This window comes from Clarias gariepinus, chromosome 17 (genome assembly GCF_024256425.1).
Source record: "Clarias gariepinus isolate MV-2021 ecotype Netherlands chromosome 17, CGAR_prim_01v2, whole genome shotgun sequence".
In the NCBI taxonomy this organism is placed as follows: Eukaryota; Metazoa; Chordata; class Actinopteri; order Siluriformes; family Clariidae; genus Clarias; species Clarias gariepinus.
The window spans coordinates 4,056,785-4,071,677 of record NC_071116.1 but is presented as its reverse complement, the minus strand read 5'-3'; the positions used below and the strand labels follow the sequence as shown (position 1 = coordinate 4,071,677).

The window sequence follows — 14,893 nt, the reverse complement described above, 5'->3', positions numbered from 1 at the left end:
TTGCACCAATACAGTATATATATTTTTTATTTCAAAAATAAGACGTTTCGGAATCCTAAAATAAATTGCGGTTGTAATTTCTTTGACAACACGTGGGTTAAAATGCAATTTGCCTCCACAGCAAGAAGCCGCTTGTTATTTCTTTCCTAATGTTTTCATTCAGGGATTAAAAAAAAAAAAAAAAACAGCTATGTGGCGCAATCATGTTGCAAAACAATTTTTTTCCCTGAGCTGAGTGGAGAAATCAAGCGTGGATGTGTTTACATATTCATAGTGTGCGCCGTGCTGATGGGACATTAGGGAGCCGAGCTGCACCGCAGCAACAGAGGGAGCTCATTTAGTCGCCGACCCTGGCGCTTTCTCATCTCGCCCCGATTCAGACGTCAACGTCTCGCACCACTGTAATTGATTTGGACCTACTGAGGCCGTTTGATCTCGTTACCGCGAGCGGCGAGGCTGTAAATGAGCATTTGCTCCAGCGCCGTTTAGCTGATACTCAGATTATCTCACTTAAGAGATGAAGAAGAGGAGGGGGTGGTGCGAGATGATTTTTTTTTTCCAGCATGGTCATCGTCGCTCGGCTCTGCTCTCCGAGCATCAAAGAAACGGCAGTGTCTTTACATATTGGACACGAGTGGGGGGTAAATGAACTCCATTACTGAGCTTTGCTTAATATTCATGAGAGCAAATTGGGAACGGGCCCGTGTGTGTATGTGTGTGTGTGTGTGCTGGGGTTTGCACAAGCCTGAGGGCACGGGCGGGATTGCTCTGGTGGCTTGTTCTGCTGTCCTTGTCTCCTGCTGTCCCTGAACAGCTCTGCTTTAATTACCTTCAGATCGTGACAGAGCTACAGTGGTGGAAATGTTCTACCTTTTGGCATCATTTACTTGCACAATGTCCCAACCACAGGCAAGGTGAGACTGGGTAACAGATTTACACCCACACTCTGCTTAGCGCCTCTGTGACCTTGAGTCTTTATATAGATGGGGCTAGTATAAATAAACTTCAATGGTTTAAAAAAAAAAATAATAATTTATAAAAAAAAAATATATATATATATATATATATGGGCTCAGAGTTGCACAACCGAAAAGCATTTGATTTCAAAAACTGATGATCCTGTTATCAGTGCTGGAAGGCCTGGCATTACTTCTCTCATCACAATGGCACAAGCAGAAGACGATGGATGGCATCAATCTTAGGGTTCATTCTTGGCAGGTTATTTGCTGTCAATACTGGTCCAAAGGTGGAGAAGAAAACAGAAAAATGCACAGAATGGTATAAAAAGTGGGCTTAGTGGTTTGGACTGTCACCTTGCACCTCAAGGTTCCAGGTTCGATTCCCACCTCAGAAACATGTGTGCATGTTATATAGTTTTTTTTCCATGTGCTTGGTGTCCTCCTTGTGCCACCGGGTACTCCGGTTTCCTCCCACAGTCCAAAGATATGCAGATTCGGCTCCCAAATTGCCTGTAGCGTCTGAGTGTGTGTATATAGATGGATTGGCACCCCGTTCAGGGTGTAACCCACATCTTGCCATCAGTCTCCTGGAACCAGGCTCCAGCCCCCTATCAAACCCCCCACCCACCCGCTAGCGACCCTGTATACAGGATAAAGCGGTATAGATGATGAGTGAGAGACAGTGTGAGCATGAAAAATTCCAACAGCATCACTTTGGCTAATTTCTTTCTAGCCCATTAGAATCATGCAGCCTATAACAAAAAGACATGCTTTTGTTTAAACCATTACGCTTTGCGCCTTTGTCCCTGATTACAATTAAATTGAATTAATTTTCCCAAGTACTTTCAGGTACTTTCCCCCGCTTTAAATTTTGCTGACATAGCTTCAACAAGACGCTCAAAGCCAACTCCTACTGTACAAGCCTGTGAGTTTTCCCTTTTCCATCTCTATCTTTCCTCCCTGTCAGCACATGTGTGATCACTTTGATCACCTTGAACTGGAAACGTTCGGGATACACATTAGAGTCGGTCTCAATCAAGACATTCACGCTGGCAATCCGGAAATCATGCTGTTACTTATAGTAGTTCGAGCTTTAAGCTTTCCTCGAGCTGTGCGGAATTTAAAAAGCTTAATCAATTATACATTTATCAGCATTCATATTTAAAAGCAGTACCCGTTCATGTCCATGGACTCACTACAGGCAGTTGTTCGGGGGCAATTGTACCAGAGATGATGGTATGCCTCCTGATTGCACACATATACAGTAAGAAAATGCGGGTTATACAAAGCTGCTTCTGTTCTGTACCATGAGCAACATCTTAAATCTTAAGCCATGTAAACATGTCATCACTGATAGAGTATGTGAAGTTTTCTCTAAGGAGCTGTTGGAAGGAGTCTCCTGAGCACAACAGCATCACTAACAGTTGCAGAGTAAAGGCGTTTTGCACTTTTTGCTGTTTCTCTGTAACGTGATATGCTTTATGCTAAAAACGTGATTTTTGTTCCATATAAAAAAAAGAACATCTGTTCATCGTTATTAATGGAACAACATAAAATGATCTTGTATTGTGCACGTTTTACAACATGTAAATATGGATTAAACGCATGTGAAAAAAAGGCAAATTGCTTTGGAATTAATCCATTCATCATATCATTCATCCAGGAACCTCTGTAGTCCAACTAGGCTACAACTGATGGAGATCAATGGTGATCATGGCGTTTATTCCCATTTTTACAACCGTGGTAGAACCTCCAGTCAACATTCACACATGCATTCACACGCTACAGACAATTTGGGAATGCCAATTAGTCTAATCTGCATGGTTTTGGACTGTTGGAGGAAACCCAGCAAGCACTTGGAGGACATGCAAACTCCACACACACAGACCTGAGGTGGGAATCGAACCACTTACTCTGGAGGTCAGAGTGGTCAAAGGACACATCGAATAAATAAGAGGAATGAAACACTTCAGGATGTGACGTTGTAGGAAAATAATCAACCGATAATTTAATTCTTCAAAAGATTCTGTTTTGGAAACGTATCTATTTTCCTATTTTTATTTCTACTGCTTTTCCCACCTTACAGAGCCTAGACCCCAGTCTGCTATTCCTTTATTGCTTTATTATTTTTTTTTTTGCCAAGCTTTCTTATATAAGAAATTTATATATGTGAACTTCTATAAGAAAGATCTTTTTAAAAAAATGCACTTTACCAGACTTCTGTCTTCTAAAGACTGAGCATCACTAACTAATGGACTACAGCTTCTTTTGTCTCAAAACACATTTCAAGAAACATAAAAAATTCAGATGCTTTCTCCAGTCTTGCCTTTTTTCACCACACTCTGATGGACACTCGCCTCTTGAGAGATGGTTTTTATTTTTTTGTAGTGCTTTTTCAGGGTTCAGGTTGGAGAAAATAAACGTAAAAGAGTGCTACAGTGAATCACGCTCAGAGATGAGGCGAAGCAGAAATAATCAGATGTCACTAATTATCAGATTTTATAGGAATAATTTGCTTTGTAAATGTTATTGCTACTACAGCGCAACATTGATTATTTTCCCATAACGCCATGCCCCGTCGTGTTCTATTGCTGAGTTACATACAGTAGAGATCCTTATTTATGCAACCAATTTATTATTAATACATGGTGTACGTGGTCACCGAGCCACCATTACAGAGGTTACCTGAAAGCAGTACAATGCACTGAATGTCTATGGGAGTGTATTGGTTTGATTCCAAACCAACCAAGCAGCCTTATGAAGTGAAAGACACACAACCAGCGAACCAAGTCCTGATTGTTCCCCTGTTTGTTTTCTCATTTCTGTTGCAGTTCTCAGTGAAGATCTTCATTCCAGCTTGTATTTTGTCAATGCATCTCTGCAAGAGGTAGTGTTCGCCAGCACCACAGGGACGCTGGTGCCCTGTCCCGCAGCCGCTGTGCCTCCAGCCACGCTGCGCTGGTACCTGGCCACCGGCGAAGAGAGCTACAACGTGCCAGGGATCCGCCACGTGCACCCCAACGGCACGCTCCAGATCTTCCACTTCTCTCCCTCCAGCTATAGCAAAGTGATCCACGACAACACTTACTATTGCACCGCTGAAAATCCTTCAGGGAAAATTAGAAGCCAAGATGTTCACATTAAGGCTGGTGAGTACTACGCAGGAGCCGATTTGATCTGAATTCTCACTGGCCAAGTTATGTTAAAAGATGCAAATGTTGGAGCTTCAACCAAATTTAGCTACCGCGCCTAAAAAAAACGTTGCGCTGTACTTTCACCTGTAGAACAACTTTTTTGGTCAAGAATCAGGAAATTGTCTAATTTTAAGCACCAGCTTAATACTAGCCTGTCTATGTCTTTTGTAAGTCTGTTGCTGGCTTTATCCTTCTTTCATAATATTTGCCTTCTCTACTGTACATTCTAATCAGAAATGTCCGATCGTTACTTCATGAAGTTTTGTTTTTAACTAAACGAATACTTGTCTGGGTTTTCCTTCAGTCTTACGGGAGCCATATACGGTTCGCGTGGCGGACCAGACAGCCATGAGAGGCGGCGTAGCGGTCTTCAAGTGCATTATTCCTTCCTCAGTGGAGAAGTACGTTACCGTTGTGGCATGGGAAAGAGACACGGTCGCCCTCGTCTCAGGTAGGACCGGGATCCTGTTTCGTTGTTCCGCTGTAAATGGTTATCACACCCTACGGTATGTGAGATATGCTTGCCATGTGGGTTATTACAGGGTTGAAACAAAATGCAAAAGAATACGGTGTACTGATGTGTCACAATTAATGTAAATAATTGTTTGCTGATTTTGATATGCAACAATAATATTCGATGAAGGCGTTTAACACTAAATAAATTTAATAGATTTGGTTTAAAATTTGAACCTGAACTGAACTGGGCTGAATTTTGTTTGAAATATGATATAATAAAATGCATCCATCTATCAGAGCTATTGTTATATTTGCTTCAAACACTGATGCTCCGCCCACTTTCTACTGAATGTCTCACAACTTTTATACAGTACACTTGTCTGGTCACAGGCTTTACATTGCACTTCCCTCTATGGCCACATTCTGTACATCCCCATACATGAGCTCACGAGTGACACAGTTTGATTGACAGGAAAGACTGCCCCACCCACCTGACTTTTTCTTCTCCCCCTTTGAAATCCTGCATTTTCACTAATAACCTTTAAAACAAGCTGATTGGCTGTTTTTAGCAGAGAGGTGGGGCTTGCATAACCCTTATCCAGAGCAACTTATATTGTTATTTCATTATACATCCAAGCAGTTGAGGGTAAAGATCCCAACAACGGCAACTTGGTGGTGGGGTTTGAACCAGGAACCTTCTGATCACTAGCCCAATGGCGTAACAGAATGAGCTACCTCTAGCCATCATGAGTAATTTTAAATGCTACTGTATGTGCTGTCGCTTCTAGAATTTAAATAGTGCTTCGTCTCTAGTCACCCCTTGTCTGGGATAACTGACTTTTTTTTGTTTCTGACCGAGTCTAGACTCTCTGTCTGGTCTGATTTAGATGTGCGAGGGCCGATATGCCAGTTGTGTCACTTTGTGTCACTGTACTGACCCACTTCTCACCCAAACGAAGGTACAGAGAGATCGAGAGATAGGGAGAGAGGAAGGAGGAGTGATTTGAAAATTCACCTTGGTTAAATGGAACACGATCGTGTCCTTGCCTCGGGGCTGAAGGCTCTCTCTGTGGAGTTTTGTGCAAACTCAACCAAGAGACTAACATCACCTTGGCGGATGATTTTCAAGATTTTAACATCAAATCCTTCTAGTTAGAATATGATCATCAAACAAAACTATACTGTATGTCTATTCTGTATATTGACCAGTTTTAATTGCAATGCGTACATGCCCAGGAGAACCTTCTGTACATCAGAAATTAGTGTTCGCTCTGGAGCGGCTGTCAGAAAGTGTTATCCAGCCAGCACTCGGTTGTTCTGTATAAATATTTGATAAGCGAGGGCAATACTGCACAAAACAAATAGATTTTAGGCACAATTCACTGCGTGTGTCATAGCACAGAGCGCTCCTCACTTGTGCCAATTCAGGGCATTAGCAGGGACTTTGAAATGGTGTGTGACGTTCGTGTGTCTGTGTGTAAGGGATACAATTTATGTCTCTGCCTTTGTTTTCTGGCTATCTTTAAATGTTCATGAATAAATAAGCGGCACATGGGGAGTTTTATAAAAAGCCCTGGTCTACTCTACAAAGAAATCTTAAAGCTTTCCGTTCAAAATTTGAAATTGTGGCAACTACTGTATATGTCCAAGTGATGATGATGATGATGATGAAAAGTTATGAAAAGGGTACAAACCAAAAATTGGGGCCTCATTCACGAGACGAAAAAAGAAATTTGGTGGTTTCCTTCCTTTTAGTGAATAACAGCATGTACTCTCTAAAATAAGGTTCAAGGGAATCTATTCCAGGGTTTCCAAGTCTCTAATAGTCTCTAACAGTGCCGTCTGTTTAGCGCGCTGCTTCATGACATTTCGCTAACCATTAAGCAGAAGCTTGAACGTTGTTGCCCTCACAGAGCTAATAGTCATTGCACCAGAGAAGGAGGAGGAGCTCAGGTCATGCCCCGCCCCGCTTAATGAGCCGGATCTAACAAGGTTTCACCGCAATTAGGTTTTAAAAATTTTACTGCCACTCTCCATGGGAAAATGGGTCCAGAAAATCTTGTATCTAGCGTGTCTAACAATGATGAGCGTTAATCAACAGATTTCGAAACGACCGTGCGTCAATTATAAACGCTGATATTTCAAGAGCCTTGCTAATGGAGCTTGAAAAGAAGTGGAGGATGGAGAAGCACCGACAACATGGACACCATTTTAGCAAGAAAGCCACGAGGGGGTATTGAGAAACAGAAAGCCTGAGCTCTTGTTTTCCAGTTGGATATTGGAGGCTTTTCTCTTGTATTTTTTTACCACAGCAAGTGTCTAAAATGTTGTTATTCCCTGGCAACAACAACAAAAGGTCAGTGAGGTTGTAGAGCTAAATCACCAAGCTAAACAGAAGCAAAGCAACAGAATGATTTCTCTCCTGAAGCCTCTGGAAAATTCCGAACCCTATGTATGATCCGGAACAGAGAATAGAGAAGAAAAAAATAAGCGGTTTAGTGGAATAAAGAAAAGGATTTGTGTAAAAGAGAAAAGGAGTGTGGGTAAAAAAAATCAATACCTGTGTGCATTAATCATGCTGTGGGTGCAGACGGGAATTATGGGTACGCCGAGGGGTAGAGAGATGCATTTGTAATTCACACACTACCTAAAATGCATCAGATGCACTCTGCACACCTTCAGCATCCACTCAAAGTCCATCCCCAAGGAGGTGTAGAGGTGTGACGCTAATAATCCTAATCCTGCTCTAGAACATAGCTGGAACTTACTACAGTACATAGTGCTGGGCGTGTCGTGTCTGGTCTTTTGTGTGATACGGGAAGTACAGATATGCGCACATGGGTGTAAGCTGGTTAAGTTTCTGGATGCTTATACCAGAACAATTTGCCAAATATTAGGATTTTTCTAATCAATACAGGATTTATACATTGTTGGTCTTTCGGCTGCTCCCGGCAATCAATATATATATGGGGCACTGGTGGCTCAGTAAAGTATATATATATATATATCAGTTGTCATCCCCTCATCCAGGTCCATGTTTTTTTGGAGTTAATAAGAGAAAAAAAAGTGGAAGAATTTAATCTAAATTTCACCATATTAATGTTAGACATACAGTAAATCCAATTGTAACGGTGCTGAAATGGATATATATATATATATATATATATATATATATATCGGATATGCAGTCAGTTATCATACAGTTAGTAATTTTAGTCTTTTGAATCATTTACTGTATCATTTAAGTGCAGGATTCAATTCCCTAATTTAAATCATTTAAATAATGTGTTCTATTTTTTTTATTCTTTGAATCATTTACTGTATCAAGTGTAGCATTTAAATCCATCATTTCCTGTATCATTTAAAACATTTGAATCCTTTAATGTATTATTTGAATCTTTTAAATAAATTACTGTATAATTTGAGTGAATTTTAGTAAATTCTTTAATTCATTTACTGCATCAAATGTAGCACTTAGATTCCTCCACTGAGTCATTTACAGTTTCATATAAATCATAGAATCCTTTGTGTAATCATTTGAATCCCTTAAATCAGTTCCTTTGTCATTTCAGTACAGCATTCAAATCCCTCCTTTGAATCATTTACTGTATCATTTAAATAATTTGAATCCTTTATTCTATTATTTGAATCTTTTGAATCATGTTCCGTATCATTTAAAACATTTGAATCCTTTATTGCATTATTTGAATCTATTGAATCCTTTACTCTTCCATTCGAGGGTAGCATCTGAATCCCTCCACTGAATCATTTACTGTATCATTTATATAATTTAAATCCTTTACTCTACTATTTGAATGCCTTGAATTGTAGCATTTGAATTCATCTTTGGAATTATTTACTGTATCATCTAAATTCATTCATTCCTAAAGTGTATAATTTAAATCATTTGAACCCTTTACAATGTGAATCCTGTTAATCCTTTATTTGAACAAATGATTTGAACAAAGAACTGAAACTGTAGACTCTGCATTTAACAAATTCTAAACAAACAACAAACTAAACTATGTCAATGCTAACATGCTATAACCAGCACATTAATACAAATCTACAGACCAATCAGAATCAAGAACTCAACTCAGTGATATAAAACAGTCTGATTAGCATACGTTGCCCCAGATGGAACATAAAAATGATCGTAAAATGATTAGTTTGATCATGTGTTACGAGCGCCCGTCTGCACGGCTCATAAACGGCTACATTGTTAGCGATTAAGCTGGGAAATGATTAGCGAGGACATCGGGACTAATCTTCTATAAACACGGACGGGCTCAAGCCGCCGCCTCGCTGCTCTGAGAGCTCGCAGAGCTGGATCATGGCCAGGTCACAACGCGTGGCCGAGATCCAAAACGGGGCCCAGCGATAAGCACAGCGGAGGCTAATTAAGGCAGCGGAGACCCATTTGCGTCCACTTATGAATATTTGCCTGACGCCTCATGAAGACGCTGGGGAAAAAACACGCAGGCTTTGCTGGATTTAATGGCGTATCAGAAAAATATATATATATATATATATATATAAGGGTGCAAGAAAATGATGTCATTGTGTGTAGTTGATTAGATTTGGGTGAGATGTAGAATGCCTGTCTAAGCTATTTTATGTGTGTGTGTGTGTGTCCAGGCCACATTAGCCAATTAGAGTTGATGGCCATGTCTGCAAGCTCTTATCATCAGCAGGCAGCTGCTGCCATGCGTTTGAGTGAATGAGAGATGGAACGTGTGTCCATGTTATAATTTTTTTTTTGTGCGTGTGCTATTGTTTGTGTAAGGAAAAAAAGAAGGGTTCGGCTGAAAGGACAAATCGTTGTGTGGTAGCATAGGACACTTTTCAGCCAAGTAAGAAAACAAGACATGTCGTTTGAAAGATGGCATGCTCAGGTCGTTTTGCATAATCTGTTTTTTTCTTATATTATTATTTTTATTTTATTGCGAATCTCAGGGAAAACATGGGCCATGAGGGAAGTGAAGAAGAAAAAAACTTCCCTGAACCATTAGTGTGAGCTGGTGTGCATTTAAACACAAACACACTTGTCTACATTTGAATTAAACAGTGGTACAATATATTAATAACTATGCACCATAACAGGCTCGTTCCTTTTTAAAAAGCAGACATGTTTGTTGTTGCTAGGACTTTTCAGCAAATGAATCCACGACTCTAACCTCCTACACCAATAAGATTCGAGACGAGTCTTGCTGAGTCTCGCTTTTTCTCTTTTAATCACCCGCCTGAAGAACCTGAACAAAAACAAGCTTGAAGCCTCCGTATTAGCTGTGCTGAGAAGATAAGGCGCTAACATCTGATTTTTTTTTTCATAGCAGAAGCCCTCCGTCCTTTTACTTAATACTTTGGGAGATTAGTCTCTAAAATTGTTCCAGCGGCAATGCGAGCGCCAAGATGGAGGCTGAATCATGTGAACACAGGCAGCCATTTTCTCTATGAGGTTGAATTTAAGGCTGGATGGGATTGTAAATGTTTCAGTTAAACAGTAATGGCCCGAATAAAACCAGAGTGGGTTAATTATTTATTTATTTGTTTAAAGTCTGTTAAGCAAATCATGCTAAATATGAAAAAAAGAATTGTGTTGAATTACAAATTAAATATTATGGTTTTAACCAAAATAATAAATCAATCAGTAAATACCTTTGATTTGTTGCCATGTCAGTTTGTGCCATCACATAATTAATATATAGATTTCTTTCTTCTGTTTTCTTCAGAAGGAAGAAATCTAAATGTTAGAATTTTTGTGTAGTTTCTTTATGCCAACAAACGTCATAAATTTGTCATGAACCTAAAAAAAATATTATTTTTATGAATTAAATAAAAGTGAATTGCTTAATACAAAATTGAAAAATAAAATTCTAATTTTCCAATTTTAAATTTGAACAATTTTTTTTTTCAAAATAGTTTTTAGATATACGCATGTTCTAAATTTTAATTATTATTTTATTTTAGTTAATAAATTTTAATTGAGATATATTTTACTCATTCAATTAAATAAATAAAATTAAGTAAACTAATATTTAAATTTAAATTAAATAAACATTCCTATTTTTTTATTATTATTATTATTATTATTATTATTATTATTATTTATAATAATAATAACAGCAATAATAATAATAATAATAATACTCATTATTAGTATTATTGCTGTTATTATTATTATTATTATTATTATTTCTTTTTCTACTAAATAAAGTAATTTAATATAAATTAGATTATAAATAAAAAATCTACAAAAAGAAATCCAGTCCTTTATTAATTCATAAACATTATTATTTCTTTCGGCCTACAGTGTGAATTAAATCTGAATCAATAATTTTATAGTTGTATATTTTTTATTATTAATTATTTTATTGTATTTTTATTTATGTATTTATTTTATTGTACTTGAGGTCCTTTTTATTAGGACCCTGTTTCCGAGCAGAGGCATTGCTGCAGCTCTATGCCCCATATCTACAGTCCCTCATGTTAAACAGCTATTATCAAGTCTTCAGTTTAAAAAGCTCACACTGTGTGACTGTATAATCAGCGTCCTCCGGCTGCTCTTGCTCGGCTTATTCTGCATCCAGCATATGGCTCCTGGAGGATTAAACAACATGGAGTAGCGCCATCGGTGGCCCAGAGACACGAGACCGTGAGCCAAGACCCCAAATCACGCACAGCTGAGGAGGAAATCAACATAATAACAAGAACCCTCTCTGCAACGGAAAACAGATTTATTTTCCTCAAGAAATTAACTAGACCATGTGCAGCACATGTTCAGGAATCGTCATGTTATGATGCAGGAAGGAGAATAAAAAGTGTCTTTGATTTTTCACAGTGTTTTGGAAGCTTATTGGTGGGCCGCGTGCGACAAACAGGAAGTCTGATTGAACCCTGAGTCGACTCGACGACGGACCATCTGTAATCAAAGAGGCAGCGCACAGACAGCTTTCACTAGCATGTGCTAATCTATGTGGCATATGGGCATGGAGTGGAATTAACATTGAGGTGGAAAATAAGGCGAAACGAATGAATCAGGGCGGCACGAGGAACAGCATCCTTAATGCTCAAGAACTTAAAGCATGTGTGCCAACAACTTAGAAAAAATATGTACACACGCATTTTTAGCAGTTTTATTAATATTTTATATGAAATATTATCAAACTGGAAAATCATTAAATATAATTTTGGTATAATTAACCTAAATCTTACTGCAATCCTGGATTAGGTACAACTTGCAAAACAAAATGTAAAAAAAAAAAAAAAGAGCATTACGGCCCTTGCAATGAAAAGTCAAAAGTTTATAAATACTTCAAATTAAATAATATAATATAAAAATAATTTTAAAACACTAGGTAAGTAAAAGATAGCAATCAATTACTAATCTCACTTATGCTATAGCAGCTATAAACGTCGTTTCTTCACCAGTCTCACTTTATTTTTTTGATAAGTTTTAAATAAGTTTAAAAATGCAGCTTGTCACTCATAAAGCATAATGTTCCCATGCTGAAACACCTTAATTTACTTTGAATCAAGTCTTATTGAATCAGAACAGTATCTGTGCAATTAAATCAGTCATGAATTGAAGTTTATCAAATTATTTATTATTTATCATTTATATGCTTTGAATCTTCTACTGCATTATTTGTATCTTCGAAACATTTACTGTTGTTTGAATCTTTGGAATTATCTACTGTGTTGATTGAAATCATTGCTGTATCAACCTGAATCCACTAAATCATTAACTGTATCATTTTTGGATTTTATTCTACATCGAAGAATTTATTATATCACCTCTACTTGGAAGACACAAAGTCTTTCTCAAGAGCAACCAAATGTAAAGTGTCTGGCTGTAGAGTCTTAATCATGCTTTTAAGAAAAAAAAAGTTAAACCAACCGTTGAATCAATTATCATTTACAGTATATCAAATTATGAAGCTTTAATCTATATTATAAACTCAAACAACAAACGGGAACATACACTGTTCCCCATGTTGTTCTCCGTGTTGTTCCCCGTGTTGTTCCTCTGGTCCTTCATTGGTGAAGGTTCCCTGTAGATGCTGATCATCTCTCTCCACCCAGCAGTTAGTGAACCATCTAATGTCTGTTTGGACTTTAATTTAAGTGCCCTCCAGCTTGACACCTTGTTAAAATAGCTTCAATCTTATTTGACTGTTTTTAAATCATAGTTTAAGTGTAAATATGAAACTTAAACCCAGACCAGCCAGTACAGCCAAGCATGGTGTCCAGTCTTTTGAACTAAAGCTATAAGGCTGAAATACATGTAGCTAACAAATGAATGCATGCCTATTTGATCTCAAAAAGATGTTTTCGGTACCTAACCTGGGGTCAACACACTTATTTCTACATGAAAAGACAAGCATCTGCATGTAGACTGTCTGGCTCCTTCAAAAATGTCACTGTTTCAGAGGGGCTTGATTCAAGCAAAGAAAACAACTAAGAAGTTTGGGTTCAGAATGATAACCTGGAAGATGTTTAAGTGAGATATTAGCATGAACTTTTTTTGGGCCAGGAAGTGTATCAGCAGATCTGTTTTTTTTTTTTTGTTTTTTTTTTTGAGACAGCGAGATCTTCAGTGGAATTATGCTGAGGTTTGGATGTACAGTACTCTTTTTTGACTTCTGTCTATGTCTAGCAATGTTGTCACCTCGGAACTTTATTAAGCAAGTCATAGCAAGGTAGCATTTATGAAAGAATTAAAGGTATTGAAATAATTGTGTATGAGAAAATTGTTTGTTAGTTGCAATAAACTGTAGTCAAATATTATTATAAGTATTATCATCATCCTCAAGATAGGGTGGCTAAAACTCAGTTCGGATTTATTCATTAAAATGAGCATTGAAATGTACTGTAGTGTTGAGTCCATGACACTAAATAATCAATTATTTATTAATTAAGGTTTAAGATTTGTAGTAGTCTCCTGAGACTCATTCTTGATACACTGACTCAATGACTGACTTGAAATTTTTTAGTAATTTTAAGCCTTGTTCAAGTCTATATCCTTATAACTAAAATCCTGTTACTGTACTATGTTATTAGCGTTTTTATTTAAATGTATCTATCATCAGTTTTGTTGCGAGTTGGTGTCTGAGTCGGGGCAGGTGAGGCGTCTCGGGAAGCGAACAGATGGAGGTGTTTAGTGAGCACGCTGACTCGAACCTGTCACTCGTCACCGCGGCATCGAGGAAGCGCCATATGCCTGGTGCGCTCAAAGCCCTCCACCATGACATGAAAGTCGGTGCATCCTGGGAAAAAAAATGACTTTTTTTTTTTCACTGTGTTTGTCCTGTCACTAGATGTGAAAAGTTGTCACTATTCAAAGTCTGTTCGGTGTCCTAGCCTTCACCCAGAGTGTGTTTTGCGTCACGTTTTGCTGACTTCATTATCATTTTGCATGACACCCCCTAACCCCAGCCGTTATTACCTAGCAATCATTTTAAGTCGAGAGAGTACCTCCAATGGTATGTGAACTAGCTCAGTTAAAACATTACATAATTATGCATCCATTATTAATTCATGGAAAAATGTTCTTTTCTTTTAAACTCAGAGTCCTCGCTTAGAGGGCACCGCTAGGTCGGGTTTGTCAGGCTGACGTGTTGGCGCTCTGTAAGCTCATCTGCTCGGTGGGAAGCTGTGGCATCTCGAGCCACCGCCCCGCTGTGAAGGTTTTGTTGGCCATCTGCTTGTCGCTGGACTCCTACGGACCATAAAGGTTAGCCGGGGAACTCCTGCGTGCACGTGTGACATCACGTCATAATGCCGGACGCTTTCGCCAGACGAAGTCGAGGTGGAGGAATGATTTATAATAAGGACAAAAAATAAAAAAAATCAGAGTTTAGTCAATCAGGACGATAGGTTTGGTGTTTGGTGTTTTGCATATAAAGCGTCCAACATTTTCACGTCAATCACTTAAACAGTATGTTTTATTCCTCTTATACAACAGCAATCTGTCAACGTTTATATCATACTTTTGGAAAAATATATCAATTTATGGTTAGATGTGGCTTGAATATAAGTTGGTTCATGTTATGACTCAAAGCAGCCTTTCCTTCACCTCTTTTTCTCTCCTCTTAAAGTCATTATGATGGTAAGAGCGGCACGACCGTCTGCTGGTGCCACTACTACTACTGGTGCGGTAGTAGAACATAAATCAACACAGCTGTCGTTAAAGTTTCGTCCACGGTTATACATTTAAGGTGGCACAGTGGCATAGCGGTTAGCGCAGTTAGCGGAGATTGCATGTTCTCCCTGTGCTCGGTG

General features: G+C 38.4%; 1 protein-coding gene across 4 annotated transcripts in view; it reads left to right on the top strand.

Annotated features, from left to right (window-relative positions):
• Positions 1–14,893, top strand: part of dscama (Down syndrome cell adhesion molecule a) — a 70,491-nt gene that overhangs the window by 8,058 nt on the left and 47,540 nt on the right. For all 4 annotated transcript variants that reach the window (XM_053476362.1, XM_053476361.1, XM_053476360.1 and 1 more), the window contains exons 2-3: positions 3,791–4,108; positions 4,458–4,604. In XM_053476362.1, coding sequence (XP_053332337.1) covers positions 3,791–4,108; positions 4,458–4,604 — 465 coding nt within the window. The remainder of the gene's footprint in view (positions 1–3,790; positions 4,109–4,457; positions 4,605–14,893) is intronic.